At 45.8% G+C, this 17,091-nt stretch overlaps 1 protein-coding gene across 1 annotated transcript in view; it reads right to left on the bottom strand.

Moving 5' to 3' along the window:
- The window catches only part of SLC18A2 (solute carrier family 18 member A2), a 58,598-nt gene that overhangs the window by 18,942 nt on the left and 22,565 nt on the right, over positions 1-17,091 (bottom strand). Inside the window, exons 3-7 of the mRNA XM_073595792.1 lie at positions 10,184-10,523; positions 9,074-9,132; positions 8,364-8,447; positions 4,409-4,501; positions 69-158 (exon numbers count right to left, since the gene is read on the bottom strand). Of these exons, the coding sequence (XP_073451893.1) occupies positions 69-158; positions 4,409-4,501; positions 8,364-8,447; positions 9,074-9,132; positions 10,184-10,523 (666 nt within the window). The remainder of the gene's footprint in view (positions 1-68; positions 159-4,408; positions 4,502-8,363; positions 8,448-9,073; positions 9,133-10,183; positions 10,524-17,091) is intronic.

The raw sequence follows: 17,091 nt of genomic DNA on the forward strand, positions 1-17,091 counted from the left end.
TCAATGGTTCCTTCAGGGTAAAAAGGTTAAGAACATTTGTTCTATCATACAACTAGAATTTGACTTACCACCATCAAAGAGAACAAGAACTGCCAGCACCAGGAACGGAGCCGTCTTCCCCACAAACTCGTACAAGATGCTTCCAAATGGCGGTCCCACTGCCGAGTAAAACTGTCATCAGTGCAGAGTAGGAGGACAGAATCTACCTACATCATTAAATGACGAGTCCCTTACAAGGTTGGTTCTAAAGCTGGACTTACAGGCCACAAAGATCCTATGCCTATCAAAGGTGACTGGGTCTGCTAGCCTCTAGGCATGGTAGTTTGGCTGAGATCACAGGAGATGTTACACCACCCACCAACCGCAGATGCTGGTTGGACATTAACAAAACAATCTGACCAATGATGTATCTTTAACTTGCAGAAGGGGCATCTAGACATGGATACTGTAATCTTAGAATGTATGTCTGTGGGCCAAAAGACTGCTCAACTGCTGCTTTTAACCCTGGAGCATAATAGGCTACCAGATGAAAAATCCCAAATTGTCCTCTTACACTCATATAGGTATTGTATGCTGCTATGGCAACAGTTTTATTGACAGCTGAATTCTGTTGGATTTGTGGATATTGTCCTTTGAATGTGATGACTCCTACCTGTGTTATTTCACCCATAATGGAAGTAACCCTTCCCCAGTGTCCATTTTTTGTGGGATTACCATCTGGCATCTCTATTTATGTTCTGCAATAATTGGCCGAATGTTCAATTTCTCCTGCAATCTAGTCATCTGTAACAATCCCATGTACATTCTCCAATTCTTGATTTATGAAGAGTTCCCGCAGACAATGCAACCTCTCATCTGGAAATATGTATTTATTATATAACCTCTCTGCTACCATTTCAGCTCCTCAACACTCCACGCTAGTCCCAATATATAGAAATTAAAACAAGAATCTGAGCCCTATATGACAGAAGGGTTTGTATTAAAGAAAACACCCTATTTAAAGTGCACTCCTCCCTTTTTTCCAGTTTTAGAGAAGACAATATCTGTTTACTTTTGCCATTGAGTAATTCCATGTTATCATTCAACATATAGTTTAACAAGAGCTTTTTTAGTTTCCCTAGATATTGCAGCTCACCCTATACTTCCACCCACTGCTGACATCAGCTCTTCAGGTGTGATAGACACCAGAGTTGGTTGCTATAGTATACCACCCCAATGCCTTATATCCATGATTTGGGGACCCCAGCTTGTGAGAACTCCCAGACATTCTCCCCTTTATGCTCCGTGCCATCTTATATATGAATAGGCAGGTGCAGTCTGCTTTCCCCACTGCAGGTGGAGCTCAAATGCAGCGGCTTTGCAAAGGGAGAGGAAGTCAAGAGGAACTTAGTTCCTCTATGGTTCCCTGGTCACAAGGGGCAGCTATCCAATTGGATCCTGGCTCCCCATGTGACTCTGGCGGCCATCTTGGGTCACTCGGAGTCTATTTAAGACCCTGGCTCCCGGGCTTGGTGCTCATTTTGCGTGTGGCTAGAGTAGAACAGGTTACCGGTCTGGCAGGGAAAAATAATAACTTCAGGAAGAGGTGCAGGAGGAGTAGGAAAAGTGCAGGGACACACCATCCTATCTGGAAGCCTCCCCACTTGGGTACAGACCAGCTCCTCAAGACAGACGGTGTCGGCACACCTGAGGCCTACTTCTACTGAATCATCCATGTGAGTGCTCCCAGTTGGGTTGCCTTCCAGCCGGGCCTGTTCTGTATTGCCGAACTTAAGTTACAATATATTTCTGTATCTCTGCACTGGGATCCTGAGTGTTTTCTGCCACCGCACCATGGTGCAGTTACCGACACATGAAAGGTTTTATGTATCAAAGTATACAGATATGTTTTTCACAGCCATCAATCACATTTCTGCTTTAGAAGTTTGAATCTCGTCGACAAATGGAGCAGAAAGAGAGAGGAAGTCAGAGGACAGATACAGAAAGCTAACTCCCCCCTTAGAACACCGGTGAGGGGATCTCTGGCTACAGTGAATTTCATGGAGGTTTAATTAAGGAACTCATCGACTTTAGCACAACCGCATTGTTTGCCTGAAGGAATAAACTGTTCACTGATTGGACTCAATGATTACCTGGAAATGCTCTTTAATTAGACTGAAAGGGTGCACCACCATATAGAGGTGTCAGATCCAACATAAACCTCCGATATGCTATTGGTTCTTCCTCTGTGTTAAGCAACACTATAAGCCTAAAAGCATTTGGACCCCCCCCCCATCTACATGACTGAGTTCAGGTGTTTCCAGTGAAGGGAACTGTTACTACTACAACATACAGACATTTTAGACAGGTGTGGGCATTCAACCTCATGGCGCAGTTTGGGAAGTCCCTTTTCTGTTCCACCATGACTGTGCCTCTGTACACAAAGAGGGCTCCATAAAGACAGGGTTTGACCAGTTTGGTGTAGAGGAATTTGAGTATCCTGCACAAAGACCTTCTCACCCAACACCAGTACCTGACCTCAAAAATGGGCACAAATTCCCCAAGACACACTCCAAAACTTTGTAGAAAACCTTCTCAGAAGAGTTGGGGCTGTTATAGCCACAAAGAGGGACCAACCCCATATTGATGGTATGTCCAACAACCTTGTCTAAGTGTGATGGTCAGGGGTTCATAGACCTTATTTACCTAATGTAGATGCAGACATTCATAATTTGGTCACTAAAAATCATTTTACCAATAGATCAGGATTGGATGAACATATGTGCCTATGAGGAAGGGAAGTGGAGCGCTTAGCGGATAATGTATTCATCAGTGATGGCCTCCTAAAGGGGAAAATACCCATCAATCAAAAACATTCCAATCTAATTGGTTGCCCCCTTGGAGTCTCAATCCTGACCACAGTTGGGTAGGGCCTGCCGACAAATGAATAATCCCTGATCTGACTATAAATGGCTGGATTGGGTGAAAACTCCCTGGAGACGCCTTTAGTAAATCTGTCGTTAGTCAGGAGAATAAACATCCAGGAAGAACCTCTTTGGAAGGATTCGTCTTCTCAGCTAAATAAACTCTGATATTGGAGCCAATACAGTAACAGACAACATGCCCAGATCTGATCTAAATTCCATCTTCATGCTGCAATACGTTACCAATAATGAAATTGAGTCTCAGGTGCTGAGAGGAAATCACAAGAGTCCTAGACAGACATAAGAATTCATATCCAATCTGCAGCAAGTGGGAATAAGGAGAATCAGCTATGTGAGAGTCACAAATTCGACTATAGCCTCATTCACACATGTGGTGGTTCCTAACACCTCTGAAAAGTGATCCATGGTAGATTACTTTTCAGAGGGGCTTTAGAGCTACTTTACAGGTGTTCAGGAGGCAATACTTTTTTGTTTTGTATCACAAGGGGGATTTTACATTGAAATACTATGCTGCATGCCAAACATTTGGCATACAGTTGCGGGTTGGACCCATTTGCCTTTAATGGGAGTGCTTCGCAAGGGTTAAACAGAAAACAAATGCAGCCACCACATCTAATGACTGGAAAGCTGCAATATATGACATTTTTGTTTTTGGGGTTTAGATATGCTTAACTTCTTGCCACCCACGTAACACATACACTTTATTGTCAAAAGTATTGGGACGCCAGCCTTTACACACACATGAACTTTAATGGCATCCCAGTCTTAGTCTGAAGGGTTTAACATTTCGTTGGCCCATCCTTTGCAGCTATAACATCTTAAACTCTTCTGAGAAGGCTGTCCACAAGGTTTGGGAGTGTGTCTATGGGAATGTTTGACCATTCAGATAACCCCCTACGAATGCCGGACCCGGCCCTGCCTCCGACACCCGCGTCATTGGATTTGATTGACAGCAGCGGGAGCCAATGGCTGCGCTGTTATCAATCTATCCAATCAAGAGCCGGGATCAGGGCACTGATCATCAGTGTCACCAATCAGTGCCCACCATTGCCCACCAACGCCAGCTATTAGTGCCCACAAGTGCCACCAATCAGTGCCCATTAGCAATGCCAGTCAGTGCTGGCAATCAGTGCCACCTATCAGTGCTGCCCATCAATGCCCATCACTGCTGTCGATCAATGCCCATCAGTGTCACCCATCAGTGCCACCCATCAGTGCCCATCTGTACCGCCTATCCGTGCTGCCTATCAGTGCCCACCAGTGCCGCCTATTAGTGCCCATAAGTGCGGCATATTAGTGCCTCCTCATCAGTGTCCATAAGTGCCACCTCATCAGTGCCCACCAGTTCAGCCTATTAGTGCTGCCTCATCAGCGCACATCCGTGAAGGCTAAAAATTACTTAGTTACAAAATTTACTGACAGAAAAAAAGTAAAAAACATTTTATGTCTGGAGAGGACTGATACATTGATTTAATTAGACTCACATAATACGCCCATCGCTAGTCCTCCCAACGCGATGCCCATGGCGTTCCCTCTTTCCTCGTCATCAGTGTAGATGCTGGCCAGCATACCCATCCCTAGAAAGAGAATGGAAGTCCTGGGTGCACAGTAGGATCCTGCTACTGATGATTTTCTTGTTCTGCATAATCAGATCTGGATATAAAGCTGGCTATAGATGAGTGTTTTTCTCCATTCACACAAAATCCCCCCTACCGGGATATTATATTCTGACAGCGGGACCCAGTGCCGGGACAGGGTCATCCAGCGCTCAGGGCAAAGATGGCAAATTTGCCCCCCCCCCCCAAGTCCCCTTAGCGCTAGGGTCAGGGCATCCCCATCCTTGCAATAACTGCGCCCAGGGCAGCCCCCCCTCCTGCCCACTCCTTGTCCCGGCCCTGGCGGGACCCTGCGCTGTAAGAAAACACTAATCAACGGCTGCAGCTGATTGACTGCAGCCGCTGATTGACAAAAGTTTTGCAGAGTGTCCATTTGACAGAAGTCGACTTCTGTCTAATAGGGAGGGCCACATGTAGGTTCAAATCCAGCTGGTCCCTGTTGTCCTGGATACAATTCAATTCGTCTATACCCAGCTTTAAAGTGTGCAAAATCAAGAAATATACATATATAACTAGCACCGCACACCCTCCCCACCCCCACCGGTCCGCGCTGTACTTACCTCCGTTAGTGATAAGCTGGCAGTGCCCATGCAGCCAGTGCAGTGGTCCAGGGAATTGAAATCCCTGCTCTTTTCCCCTTTATTTTTGCTGGGCTTCTGAGAAGGATCAGAGCAATGATCAATGTCAGCGTTGATCAATCAGAATCGCTCTGATCCATCTCAGAAGTGCTGCAGAAAGGAGGAGCAGACCTAAAATTATCAAGGAAACAAAAAAGGGGGGAGGGTACTACTAGGGTAATACTTTTAATTTTAATAATTAAGGGTAATCATTTTCTTTCAGCAGAAATATCAAATCTCCAGACTGCTGCAGCGGCTGTGTGGGCACTGACAGCCCACTTTAAAGGCTCAATTACATTTGTGCGGTGCACATATGCCGACCATACTTATTTTTTTCAGCGCAGTGCATGGCAATCCACTGCCACGTGGTGGCCACCAGAACTCCATAAAATGTCACGGTAACATTTTAATAAAGGTCATGCAAAACAAAAAAAAAAACTGAACAGCACTGCAGTTTTTCAATCAGATCACACTGCCCACCAGCCGCTGTATTGGAATACTACAGCGGCTGTGAATGGACCCTTACAGGGGTTTGAGAGAAACTACTACAACACTTCATTCATTGGATGTAAACCTTTTTTGGAAAAAAAAAAACTTTTAACTTCCTAAAAAGTATTGGCTGTTGTATATTCATTTGTTACTTACGTAAAGTCATTTCAAAATGTCATGTCTATCTATGGCTCCTCTGCTTACAGGGTGACAACACAGCCATGTGATTCCATTACAAAAAATAACAGCGTTGACACCCTATTACAGGAAGTGGATAACGGATCTCTTGGCAGAATCAACAGGTAATAAAAAACAATGTTACAGGAGGACTCAAGAAAAACAAAAACTTACTGGTAATGCTACTCACAGACTATACAGTATCTCACAAAAGTGAGTACACCCCTCACATTTTTGTAAATATTTTATTATATCTTTTCATGTGACAACACTGAAGAAATGACACTTTGCTACAATGTAAAGTAGTGAGTGTACAGCTTGTATAACAGTGTAAATTTGCTGTCCCCTCAAAATAACTCAACACACAGCCATCAATGTCTAATCCGCTGGCAACAAAAGTGAGTACAACCCTAAGTGAAAATGTCCAAATTGGGCCCAATTAGCCATGTTCCCTCTCCGGTGTCATGTGTCAGGTGTGAATGGGGAGCAGGTGTGTTAAATTTGGTGTTATCGCTCTCACTCTCTCATACTGGTTACTGGAAGTTCAACATGGCACCTCATGGCAAAGAACTCTCTGAGGATCTGAAAAAAAATAATTGTTGCTCTACATAAAGATGGCCTAGGCTATAAGAAGATTGCAAAGACCCTGAAACACTCCTCACATTTTTGTAAATATTTTATTATATCTTTTCATGTGACACAACACTGAAGAAATGACACTTTGCTACAATGTAAAGTAGTGAGTGTACAGCTTGTTTAACAGTGTAAATTTGCTGTCCCCTGAAAATAACTCAACACACAGCCATTAATGTCTAAATCGCTGGCAACAAAAGTGAGTACACCCCTAAGTGAAAATACCCAAATTGGACCCAAAGTGTCAATATTTTGTGTGGCCACCATTATTTTCCAGCACTTCCTTAACCCTCTTGGGCATGGAGTTCACCAGAGCTTCACAGGTTGCCACTGGAGTCCTCTTCCACTCCTCCATGACGACATCACGGAGCTGAAGGATGTTAGAGACTTTGCGCTCCTCCACCTTCCATTTGAGGATGCCCCACAGATGCTCAATAGGGTTTAGGTCTGGAGACATGCTTGGCCAGTCCACCACCTTTACCCTCAGCTTCTTTAGCAAGGCAGTGGTTGTCTTGGAAGTGTGTTTGGGGTTGTTATCATGTTGGAATACTGCCCTCCAGCCCAGTCTCCGAAGGGAGGGGATCATGCTCTGCTTCAGTAAGTCACAGTACATGTTGGCATTCATGGTTCCCTCAATGAACTGTAGATCCCCAGTGCCGGCATCACTCATGCAGTCCCAGACCATGACACTCCCACCACCATGGTTGACTGTAGACAAGACACACTTGTCTTTGTACTCCTCACCTGGTTGCCACCACATGCGCTTGACACCACCTGAACACCACCTGAACCAAATACAGTAAGTTTATCTTGGTCTCATCAGACCACAGGACATGTTCCAGTAATCCATGTCCTTAGTCTGCTTGTCTTCAGCAAACTGTTTGTGGGCTTTTTTGTGCATCATCTTCAGAAGAGGCTTTCTTCTGGTATGACAGCCACGCAGACCAATGCTGGCAGCATGCATACGTCTATTTCCCAAAGACAACCTCTGGATAGGACGCTGAGCATGTGCACTCAACTTCTTTGGTCAACCATGGCAAGGCCTGTTCTGAGTGGAACCTGTCCTGTTAAACCACTGCATGGTCTTGGCCACCATGCTGCAGCTCAGTTTCAGGGTCTTTGCAATCTTCTTATAGCCTAAACCATCAGCAACAATTCTTTTTTTCAGATCCTCAGAGAGTTCTTTGCCATGAGGTGTCATGTTGAACTTTCAGTGACCAGTATGAGAGAGTGAGAGCGATAACACCAAATTTAACACACCTGCTCCCCATTCACACCTGAGACCTTGTAACCCTAATGAGTCATATGACACTGGGGATAGAAAACGGGGAGGAAAAATGGCTAGTTGGGCCCAATTTGGACATTTTCACTCACTTTTGTTGCCAGCGGTTTAGACATTAATGGCTGTGTTGAGTTATTTTGAGGGGACAGCAAATTTACACTGTTATACAAGCTGTACACTTTAGATTGTACCAAAGTGTCATTTTTTCAGTGATGTCACTTGAAAAGATATAATAAATTTTTTAGAAAAATGTGAGGGGTGTACTCCCTTTTGTGATATATATATATATATATATATATATATATATATCTCACTCTTAAGCCATATAGTAGTACACAATGCATCTGATTCATGAAAACTGGGTGATAGCCATTAAGCATACAATTGGAGATATAATGATTAGTCACGATTCATGCATAATTTTTGAGTAACCAAAAGCAAAAACTGACACTAGTCATGATTTTGAACCGGCTTTTCTGAATTTGCAGCAGTGAGCACTATCCTGTGGCAGAAGAAGGTCTGTTTTCTGTGGGGGCAGTGAACATTCTTCATGAACAGGAGGCATAGAATTGTGTGTCTCTAATAATGGATATTTTACATTAGCATTACAGGACTGACAGCCAACCTGCGACAGAGGAGCACGATGACCCGATTCCTTGCAGGGATCTTGCTATGAAAAGTAAAACGTAACTCCCGGAAAATGCGAACACTGTAGAAAGAGAAATTATTTGTATAAATAATAATGTAATGTAAAAAACTGCTCAGTGTTTAGGTTGTATCTTTAAAGCAGTGACTCCAGTTGTACTACTGGATAAATGTTTAGGTATTTGGGCTGTATCTGGGCTCTAAACCAGTGGCTCTGGATGGACAGTTGGAGAAATGGCTGTATATTTGGGATGTATCTGGTTTATAAACAAGAGGCTTTAGAGTCTAGATGGACAGTTGGATAAATGGCTGTATATTTAGGTGGTATCTGGGATATAAACCAGTGGCTCTAGGTGTACAGTTGGATAAATGGGTCTATATATTCAGGTTGTATCTGGGCTATATACAAGTGGTTCTAGGTGTATGGTGTGATAAGTTGATCTCTGTTTAGACCTTTTCTGGGCAATAAACCAGAGCTGGAGTGCATGGCCTGTTAGCATCAGAATGGATCTATTTAATTCCATTTGGGAGTCATACAGAAGGTACAATAGATGTTGCAATGTATCTGCTGCTGATATCCAGTAACAATGTGATATGACCTAGCTGAAGGCAATATGCCTGCAGCATTGCCCTGTTAGGGGTATCAGATTTGATGTCCTGGGAGGAGATAGCAAGCAGAGCAATACTTACTGATTGTTGAGAGGAACATGATGCAGAAACCGGCAAACATGGGTATCTGGTAACCAATCCTGCCAATACAACACACAGTATGGTGAGTGCAATTTCCTGCCCTAACTTGATAAAGGTGCAAGCTCTGGAGCTGTCAGCCCAATCCTTCACTAAGTGAAGGATGGGGATTACCATGTGATGTTGAGTTTATCTCTATATTTTTATTCCAACCTATTAATATAGAAGTAGAGAAGTCAGGGATTAGGCCCAAGAGCCTGCCTTATGCATGGCCATTCCTTATCTCCATCCTGACAGCAGCTTTCCCTTTTAATGTTCTTACAAAGAAAACACATTTTGCTATATATAGATAAATGCACATCTTCCTGTATTTCTTATGATCAGTTTTCTGCTCTGTATGGCCCCTTGACATGCAGAACAGAAAACTGATGGGCTCAGAACAGTTTAATCCTTCCATGTCTGTAAACTACAGTTGACCACACTCTGGCAGATACACTATATGGCCAAATATTTGTGTACCCCTGACCATCACGCCAAGTCCATTAATATGGAATTGCCCCCACCTTTGTGGCTAAAACAGCCTCCAATTTTCTAGGGAGGCTTTCCACAAAATTTTGGAGGATGTCTATGGAAACTTGTGCCCATTTGTGAGGTCAAATACTAATGTTGGACGAGAATACGTGGCTCACGATCAGCATTCCGGTTTACCCCAAACCTATCAATAAGGCTGATGTTTGGGCTCCAAACATCAAACTGGTCACACCATGTCTTTATGAATCTGGCTTTGTGCACAGGGACACAGTCATGCTGCAACAGAAAAGGACCTTTCCCAATACTTTGGCCATATAGTGTATTCCATATAGTATTTCTCCCAGGATTTCTGTGCTTAGAGATGTTTATCTACAGAACTCAAACTCTGTACTTGGCCCAATGTAATCCTCATTGGACTCCAAGGGTGGTGAACAACAGAGCCACCAATCAAAATGAAGACTGTGATAGTTGGAGCTTGAGAGGTAGATTGGTAAAAGGCATTACAGCCGTTTTTTCCATTAGGCACATTGATAAATGAGGGCCTCTCAGTCCTGTTTGTTGAACGTGAGGCTCCTGTCATACCTGTTGGTCAGAGGCCCGATGAAGGGATTGGTCAGCAGCTGGACGGTGGCTTTCGATGCAAACAATAAACCCACTTTGACATTTTCATTGAGTAAGCTTGAGTCAGCCTTGGGGCAGTCAGATGTTGGCACAGCACTGGGGAGTGCAGGTGGTTGAGTCGCTTCCTTGACTTGGAGCAGTGACTCAGTCGTGGCATTTGTGATGAACAGGGTGCTGTTGTCGTAGTAGGAGAAGATGGTCTGGAAGCTGCTGGGTACGGAGAGTCTACTTGGCCCCTCATTGTGGACACTGCTGTTAGATTCATGCGTCATGGTGTACAAGTAGCTGGGAATGATGGGAACTGTAAACAGAAATATCAGAGAGGCATTAATTAGAGATACATACCTACTAAACAATTTCACTGAGGCGTGTATGAGCGTTCAGAGCCTGCAGAGTTTAACCAGGCGACATGATAATGTCATGTGACCATCCCAGAGCCAATGTAGACAGAGCTGTCAGTGTCATGTGACCTTTCAGAGTCTATAGTGTGTACTGGCAGCATGATGCTTCCATGTGTTCTCGGAGCCAATGTGGAAAAAGCTGGCAGTGTTGTGTGACTTATTGTTCCTAATGCCTAGTTCACACGATGGGAAAATTGGACACAAAATACCGCTTTCGGAGCAATCCTCCAATAATCTATTAGTACACAGCTTTCGAGAGCTAATCATGACCGTTCATGTGAAAATATCCGAAGGGACACAGTCATGCTGTGGAACAAGCATGAAAATTTTTCTTGTATGATCGATTTGCACGTAATTAGTATGGTATTTATATATAAAAAAAAATTGTGTGACCAAGTCCACGCAAGCGCGGAAATAAATGAATACATTACAATACGATACATTACTTCACTTCAGTGGCGGCCCGTCCATAGGGGGCGCCTGGGCGCCGCCCCCCCCCCCCCCCCCCTCCAGGCAGCAAAAAAAAAACACAAAAAAAAAAAATAAAAAGTCAAAAAAAAAAAATGTTTAATACCGGTCCTTTAAAAAAAAAAAAAAAAGGTCCTTAAGTGCACTGTGTTCGGACGCCGGATACAGTGCGACGCCGGACACAGTGCACTTATAGGAAGCGCCACGTCTATGCAATCACGAGATTGCAGACGTGGCGCTGCATTTGCGGGCGTTTAGCCCGCCTTGGGGCGTTTCCTGAAGCGCCAAGTAGCTTCCGCCCGGCCATAGTAATACATACTACAGGCACCGGGCGGAAGCTACTTGGCACTTCAGATTTGATTGACATCTGCCCTGAGTCAGATGTCACTTCCTGGTTCTCTCTCTCATTGCGCCCGAGAGAGGAAGCAGGAAGAATGCTGGTGCCAGTGTGAGGAGGAGGACACCGCAGGAGACCCAAGGTAAGTACCTCTGTGTGGAGAATGGGGGGGACACCTGCTGTTGGGGGGCTCTGATGGGGACAACTGCTGTGGGGGGCTCTGATGGGGATAACTGCTGTGAGGGGCTCTGATGGGGGACACCTGCTGTGGGGGGCTCTGATGGGGGACACCTGCTGTGGGGAGCTCTGATGGGGACACCTGCTGTGGGGGGGGCTCTGATGGGGGACACCTGCTGTGGGGGGCTCTGATGGGGGACACCTGCTGTGGGGGGCTTTAATAGGGGACACCTGCTGTGGGGGGCTCTGATGGAGGACTCTGATGGGGGACACCTGCTGTGGGGGGCTCTGATGGGGGACACCTGCTGTGGGGGGGCTCTGATGGGGGACACCTGCTGTGGGGGGCTCTGATGGGGGACACCTGCTGTGGGGGGGCTCTGATGGGGGACACCTGCTGTGGGGGGGCTCTGATGGGGGACACCTGCTGTGGGGGGCTCTGATGGGGACACCTGCTGTGGGGGGCTCTGATGGGGGACACCTGCTGTGGGGGGCTTTAATAGGGGACACCTGCTGTGGGGGGCTCTGATGGGGGACTCTGATGGGGGACACCTGCTGTGGGGGGACTTTGATGGGGACACCTGCTGTGGGGGGACTCTGATGGGGACACCTGCTGTGGGGGGACTCTGATGGAGACACCCTGCTGTGGGGGACACCTGCTGTGGGGGGCTCTAAAGGGGACACCTGCTGTGGGGGGCTCTAAAGGGGACACCTGCTGTTGGGGGCTCTGGTGGGGACACCTGCTGTGGGGGGACTCTGATGGGGACACCTGCTGTTGGGGGGCTCTGATGGGGACACCTGCTGTGGGGGGCTCTGATGGAGACACCTGCTGTGGGGGGCTCTGATGGGGGACACCTGCTGTGGGGGGGCTCTGATGGGGGACACCTGCTGTGGGGGGACTCTGATGGGGGACACCTGCTGTGGGGGGACTCTGATGGGGGACACCTGCTGTGGGGGGCTTTGATGGGGGACACCTGCTGTGGGGGGCTCTGGTGGGGGGCTCTGATGGGGGACTCTGATGGGGGACACCTGCTGTGGGGGGCTCTGATGGGGACACCTGCTGTGGGGGGACTCTGATGGGGGACACCTGCTGTGGGGGGCTTTGATAGGGGACACCTGCTGTGGGGGGCTCTGGTGGGGGGCTCTGATGGGGGACTCTGATGGGGGACACCTGCTGTTGGGGGGCTCTGATGGGGGACACCTGCTGTTGGGGGGCTCTGATGGGGGACACCTGCTGTGGGGTGACCCTGATGGGGACACCTGCTGTTGGGGGGCTCTGATGGGGGACACCTGCTGTGGGGGGCTCTGATGGGCGACTCCTGTTTTGGGGGGACTCTGATGGGGACACCTGCTGTAGGGGGCTCTGATGGGGGACACCTGCTGTGGGGGGACTCTAATGGGGGACACCTGCTGTGGGGGGACTCTGATGGGGACACCTGCTGTGGGGGACTCTGATGGGGGACACCTGCTGTGGGGGACTCTGATGGGGGACACCTGCTGTGGGGGGCTCTGATGGGGGACACCTGCTGTGGGGGGGGCTTTGATAGGGGACACCTGCTGCGGGGGGGCTTTGATAGGGGACACCTGCTGTGGGGGGCTCTGATGGGGACTCTGATGGGGACACCTGCTGTGGGGGGACTCTGATGGGGACACCTGCTGTGGGGGGACTCTGATGGAGACACCTGCTGTGGGGGGACTCTGATGGGGACACCTGCTGTGGGGGGACTCTGATGGAGACACCTGCTGTGGGGGGGCTCTGATGGAGACACCCTGCTGTGGGGGACACCTGCTGTGGGGGGCTCTGATGGGGACACATGCTGTGGGGGGCTCTGATGGAGACACCCTGCTGTGGGGGGCTCTGATGGGGACACATGCTGTGGGGGGGGCTCTGATGGAGACACCCTGCTGTGGGGGACACCTGCTGTGGGGGGCTCTGATGGGGACACATGCTGTGGGGGGACTCTGATGGAGACACCCTGCTGTGGGGGACACCTGCTGTGGGGGGCTCTGATGGGGACACATGCTGTGGGGGGACACTGATGGCAACTCTAATGTAAGGGGACAGAGGCTGTATTTGGAGGGGGGGGGGGCAGAGGCTGCATTTGGATTTGGGGGGGAGACAGAGGCTGCATTTTATGTGACAGAGGCTGCATGTAAGAAGGGACTGCTGGGGACACCTGATGGCATCTGGTTGTAGGCGACGTGGCTAGTGACACACTCGGGGCTCCCACTGATTCTGCATTATGGTGAGTTGAACGATTTCATTTTATATTACAATGTAATAATAGTAATGCTTAGCTTCAATCATCCTGACACCATAACAACCATGGTGCTGGGATGATTGAAGCGCTAACACCAGGTGTTTGGAGTATCTTTATCTGCTGATTGTTAAACTTTGTAGAATACACATTTCTTTTGTTGTGTAGGATCTAGGCCTGCTGTCCCTCTCTCCCTCTCCCTCTCCCTCCATCCCTCGTTCATCTCAGACGCTAACCACACCACCTTAGAGCCACGCCCACTATTTTGCTGAAACCACGCCCATTTTCACCAAGTGGGAGGGGTCAAAAAGGAAGGGCGGGGTCTGGCCCCCCCCATCCTAAAACTTCACCAGCCGCCACTGCTTCACTTCCGAAGTTGTATTCTGTCGTACGAGAATTTTCGTAAGTTTAGTAACCTATTGGTTTTCAATATGAGACTAGCATGCAAAAAAAAAAAAAAACGGACGATCATTTGTCCGATATTCTGGACTGGCAGTATGATGGTGATTGTGACCTCTCAAACCCTATTGTGGGGGAAAACTGGCAGTGTCATGTGATGGCTCACAGCCAATGTAGTGAAATTTGGTTTTAAATATATATATATATCTTTTTTACATAACTTTTATTATATTCTGGATAATTTGTACAAGCAAAAAGTTATCATACAGAATGTTTTAGAATACAGAATGTGTCAAACAACATTTATAATGGATAAATGGTAAATACAAAATGTGCGGTTCATCTGATAATAATAATTTGAACTCTTAACGTAATGGTTATTGTTAAGCATGGATGAACAGTTGAACCATTTTACAGTTTAACATTTTAACAATTCTAGATTTCTTGCCCATTCTAACGGAGTAATTTAGAATATAATAAAATAGGATAAAAATAAAAGAAAAATATAAAAATAAAGAAAATATATAAATAAAGAAGGAAGGAAAAGTAATAACTGAAACTGTTGTACATATGTGTAAGAAAAAAATCTTTTCAGTCCAGAAGCTATGTGGAGCGATGGAATGTGTTCCAAAGAGATTTGCAGAGGGTTAAGGACATTTATCTCATCTCCAAACTGCCCAGTGAATTAGAAAGAAATGCTTTATTATATTTGGTTTTAGCTATTTTTTTTTTTTTTTACAGAAGATGGTATTAACAATATAACCCCAACTCCCCTTCTAAATTTGTTTTTTCTGCCACTTTCACAAAAATGGCTTTACCTTTCCTTCTATTCACTTTTTTCTTTTTTAATATTAAAAAAAACACTTTTTTAATTTGTTAATGAAACAATAGACCAGCGTAAGGTTATTGATGTGGGTTATTGAGGTGGAGCTCTGCTTATGCACATCTATCCATCCCAAGGTTTGAACCAGTATTAGGTTGAAGTTGCTTTGAGTTGGGGGAATCAATAACGTAAAAGTAATCCATAACGAAATCAGAAAAAATATGATGCACGATGTGTACGGGCCTTAAAGTGGAGTTCCAGGCAAAGATACAACTAGGTCTTGAACAATAGACCACCCCCCTCCTTTTTGGATATAGTTTTTTTTTTCTATTTGTTTTGTAGCTTTTCTAGTGTTTTGAAGGTGTACTTCTATCCTAACTTCGTGAAGTACGTCATTTCCGCTAGCATTTCGTTATTTTGTAACTGTAAATGGCATGATGCTAGGTGGAGATTGGCGCCATTTTTAAATAGGGAATGTAGTATTGCACGTACGTAGTAATGTACATGCAGTGGGGCATGCTTCCGTCACACCGCACATGCATGAGATCAGGAGGTGCATGCTGGGTAGACCCAGCGGGCTTCACATGCCCACAGTCAGGATGGCCACGCTGTGCAGAAGAACAACAAAGTAAGTAATCAGTGCTGCACAACTTCTGAAAAGGGGACAGTTTTGAAGATGGCTAATTGTGAAAAAACGAGCAGTGACTATAACCGGAGGCTGGAACTCTGCTTTAAATGACTTTTAGTTTGCTCTGTGTATTATAAACATGAAAAGTTATGGTTTTCCCCTTGATTTCCTCTTGGGTTTCCTGATGGTATATGGTGGTGTTCTGCGCTTAGGACGGGCTTGTGACTGAACTGCAGCCCCCCAGATAAAGAAAGCCCCAAAGGTGCGATCCAGTAGTTATAAAATCTGAATTAGGGGATTGGCGCTGTTCACTAGTATGAGATAAAGAGATCCACTATAAACAAACTGCTACTCCAAGGAAAACATTTTACCCCAATTATAAATAAATGAAAAATGTAGCACAGTGTAAATGCTGTTAGAAAAATAAAAATAAGTGCTAGGAATGGTCACCAAAATGTGCAGACTACCCAAAGTAAAAAAGAATATAATACATAAAAAAATGGAACTCCAAACAATGAGTGATCGGTCAAGTGTGTGTAGAAAGTGGTTGTCAAAGTCCACTGAGAATGAATGATGTTTATGCAATAAAAAGTGCGATAAAAAATATAAGTGAGTTATACCTAAAAGTGGGGAAACACACTGTTGCCCACTATAAATAAGTGTGTATACTAGTGTAGCCAAATATTAAAAAATTATATTGTTTGAAAAAAATGTGTTGAAAAAAATGAAAAAACACAAAACAAAAATAAAGAACAAAATAAACATGGGAAAAAAACAAAGTCCAGGTACCACAAAATTGTAATCAAAAAGCAACACAAAAACAACAGGTGCCGTGAATATTAGTTCTGTCGTTCAGTAAAACAGTTCTAGTGCAACAGGCTAGTGCATCTTCAGAGGTTACAGGTAAGTCCGTCCCAATAGTTGTATACTGTCCAGGGTGGAGTCCCCTCTAGTGCCCCCACTCACCAGAGTGCCCAACCCCTGCAGGGGTAATGAGCATGTAGATCCAAATCTGATGATCCAATCGGTCGGTGTCCCCCTCACCACCTTTTATCACTTGTGTCACCAGATCGTTCTCAGAGGACATCCATCCGGAACAGTTATCATGTGCAGGGAAAAGAGAAGAGCCTCATAGTGTAATTCCGAAAGTAAATTTATTAAACTTAAGCTCACAACAGGAATAGATAAATAAAATCCGAAGATTAAAACAAATGGCACTCTGCCGGCTGACTCCACGTGAGAAGCCGCAGACAGAGCAGTGTAAGCGGCGTGCGTTCCACAGCCGTCTGCCGATGCCGGAAGTGCGCCTCAGATGACGTCTTGATGACGAAACGCGTAAGGCGTGGTCTCTTGGTACGCATACGTCTTTTTATCCTTTCGT

This window comes from Aquarana catesbeiana, linkage group LG08 (genome assembly GCF_042186555.1).
Source record: "Aquarana catesbeiana isolate 2022-GZ linkage group LG08, ASM4218655v1, whole genome shotgun sequence".
Lineage (NCBI taxonomy): Eukaryota > Metazoa > Chordata > Amphibia > Anura > Ranidae > Aquarana > Aquarana catesbeiana.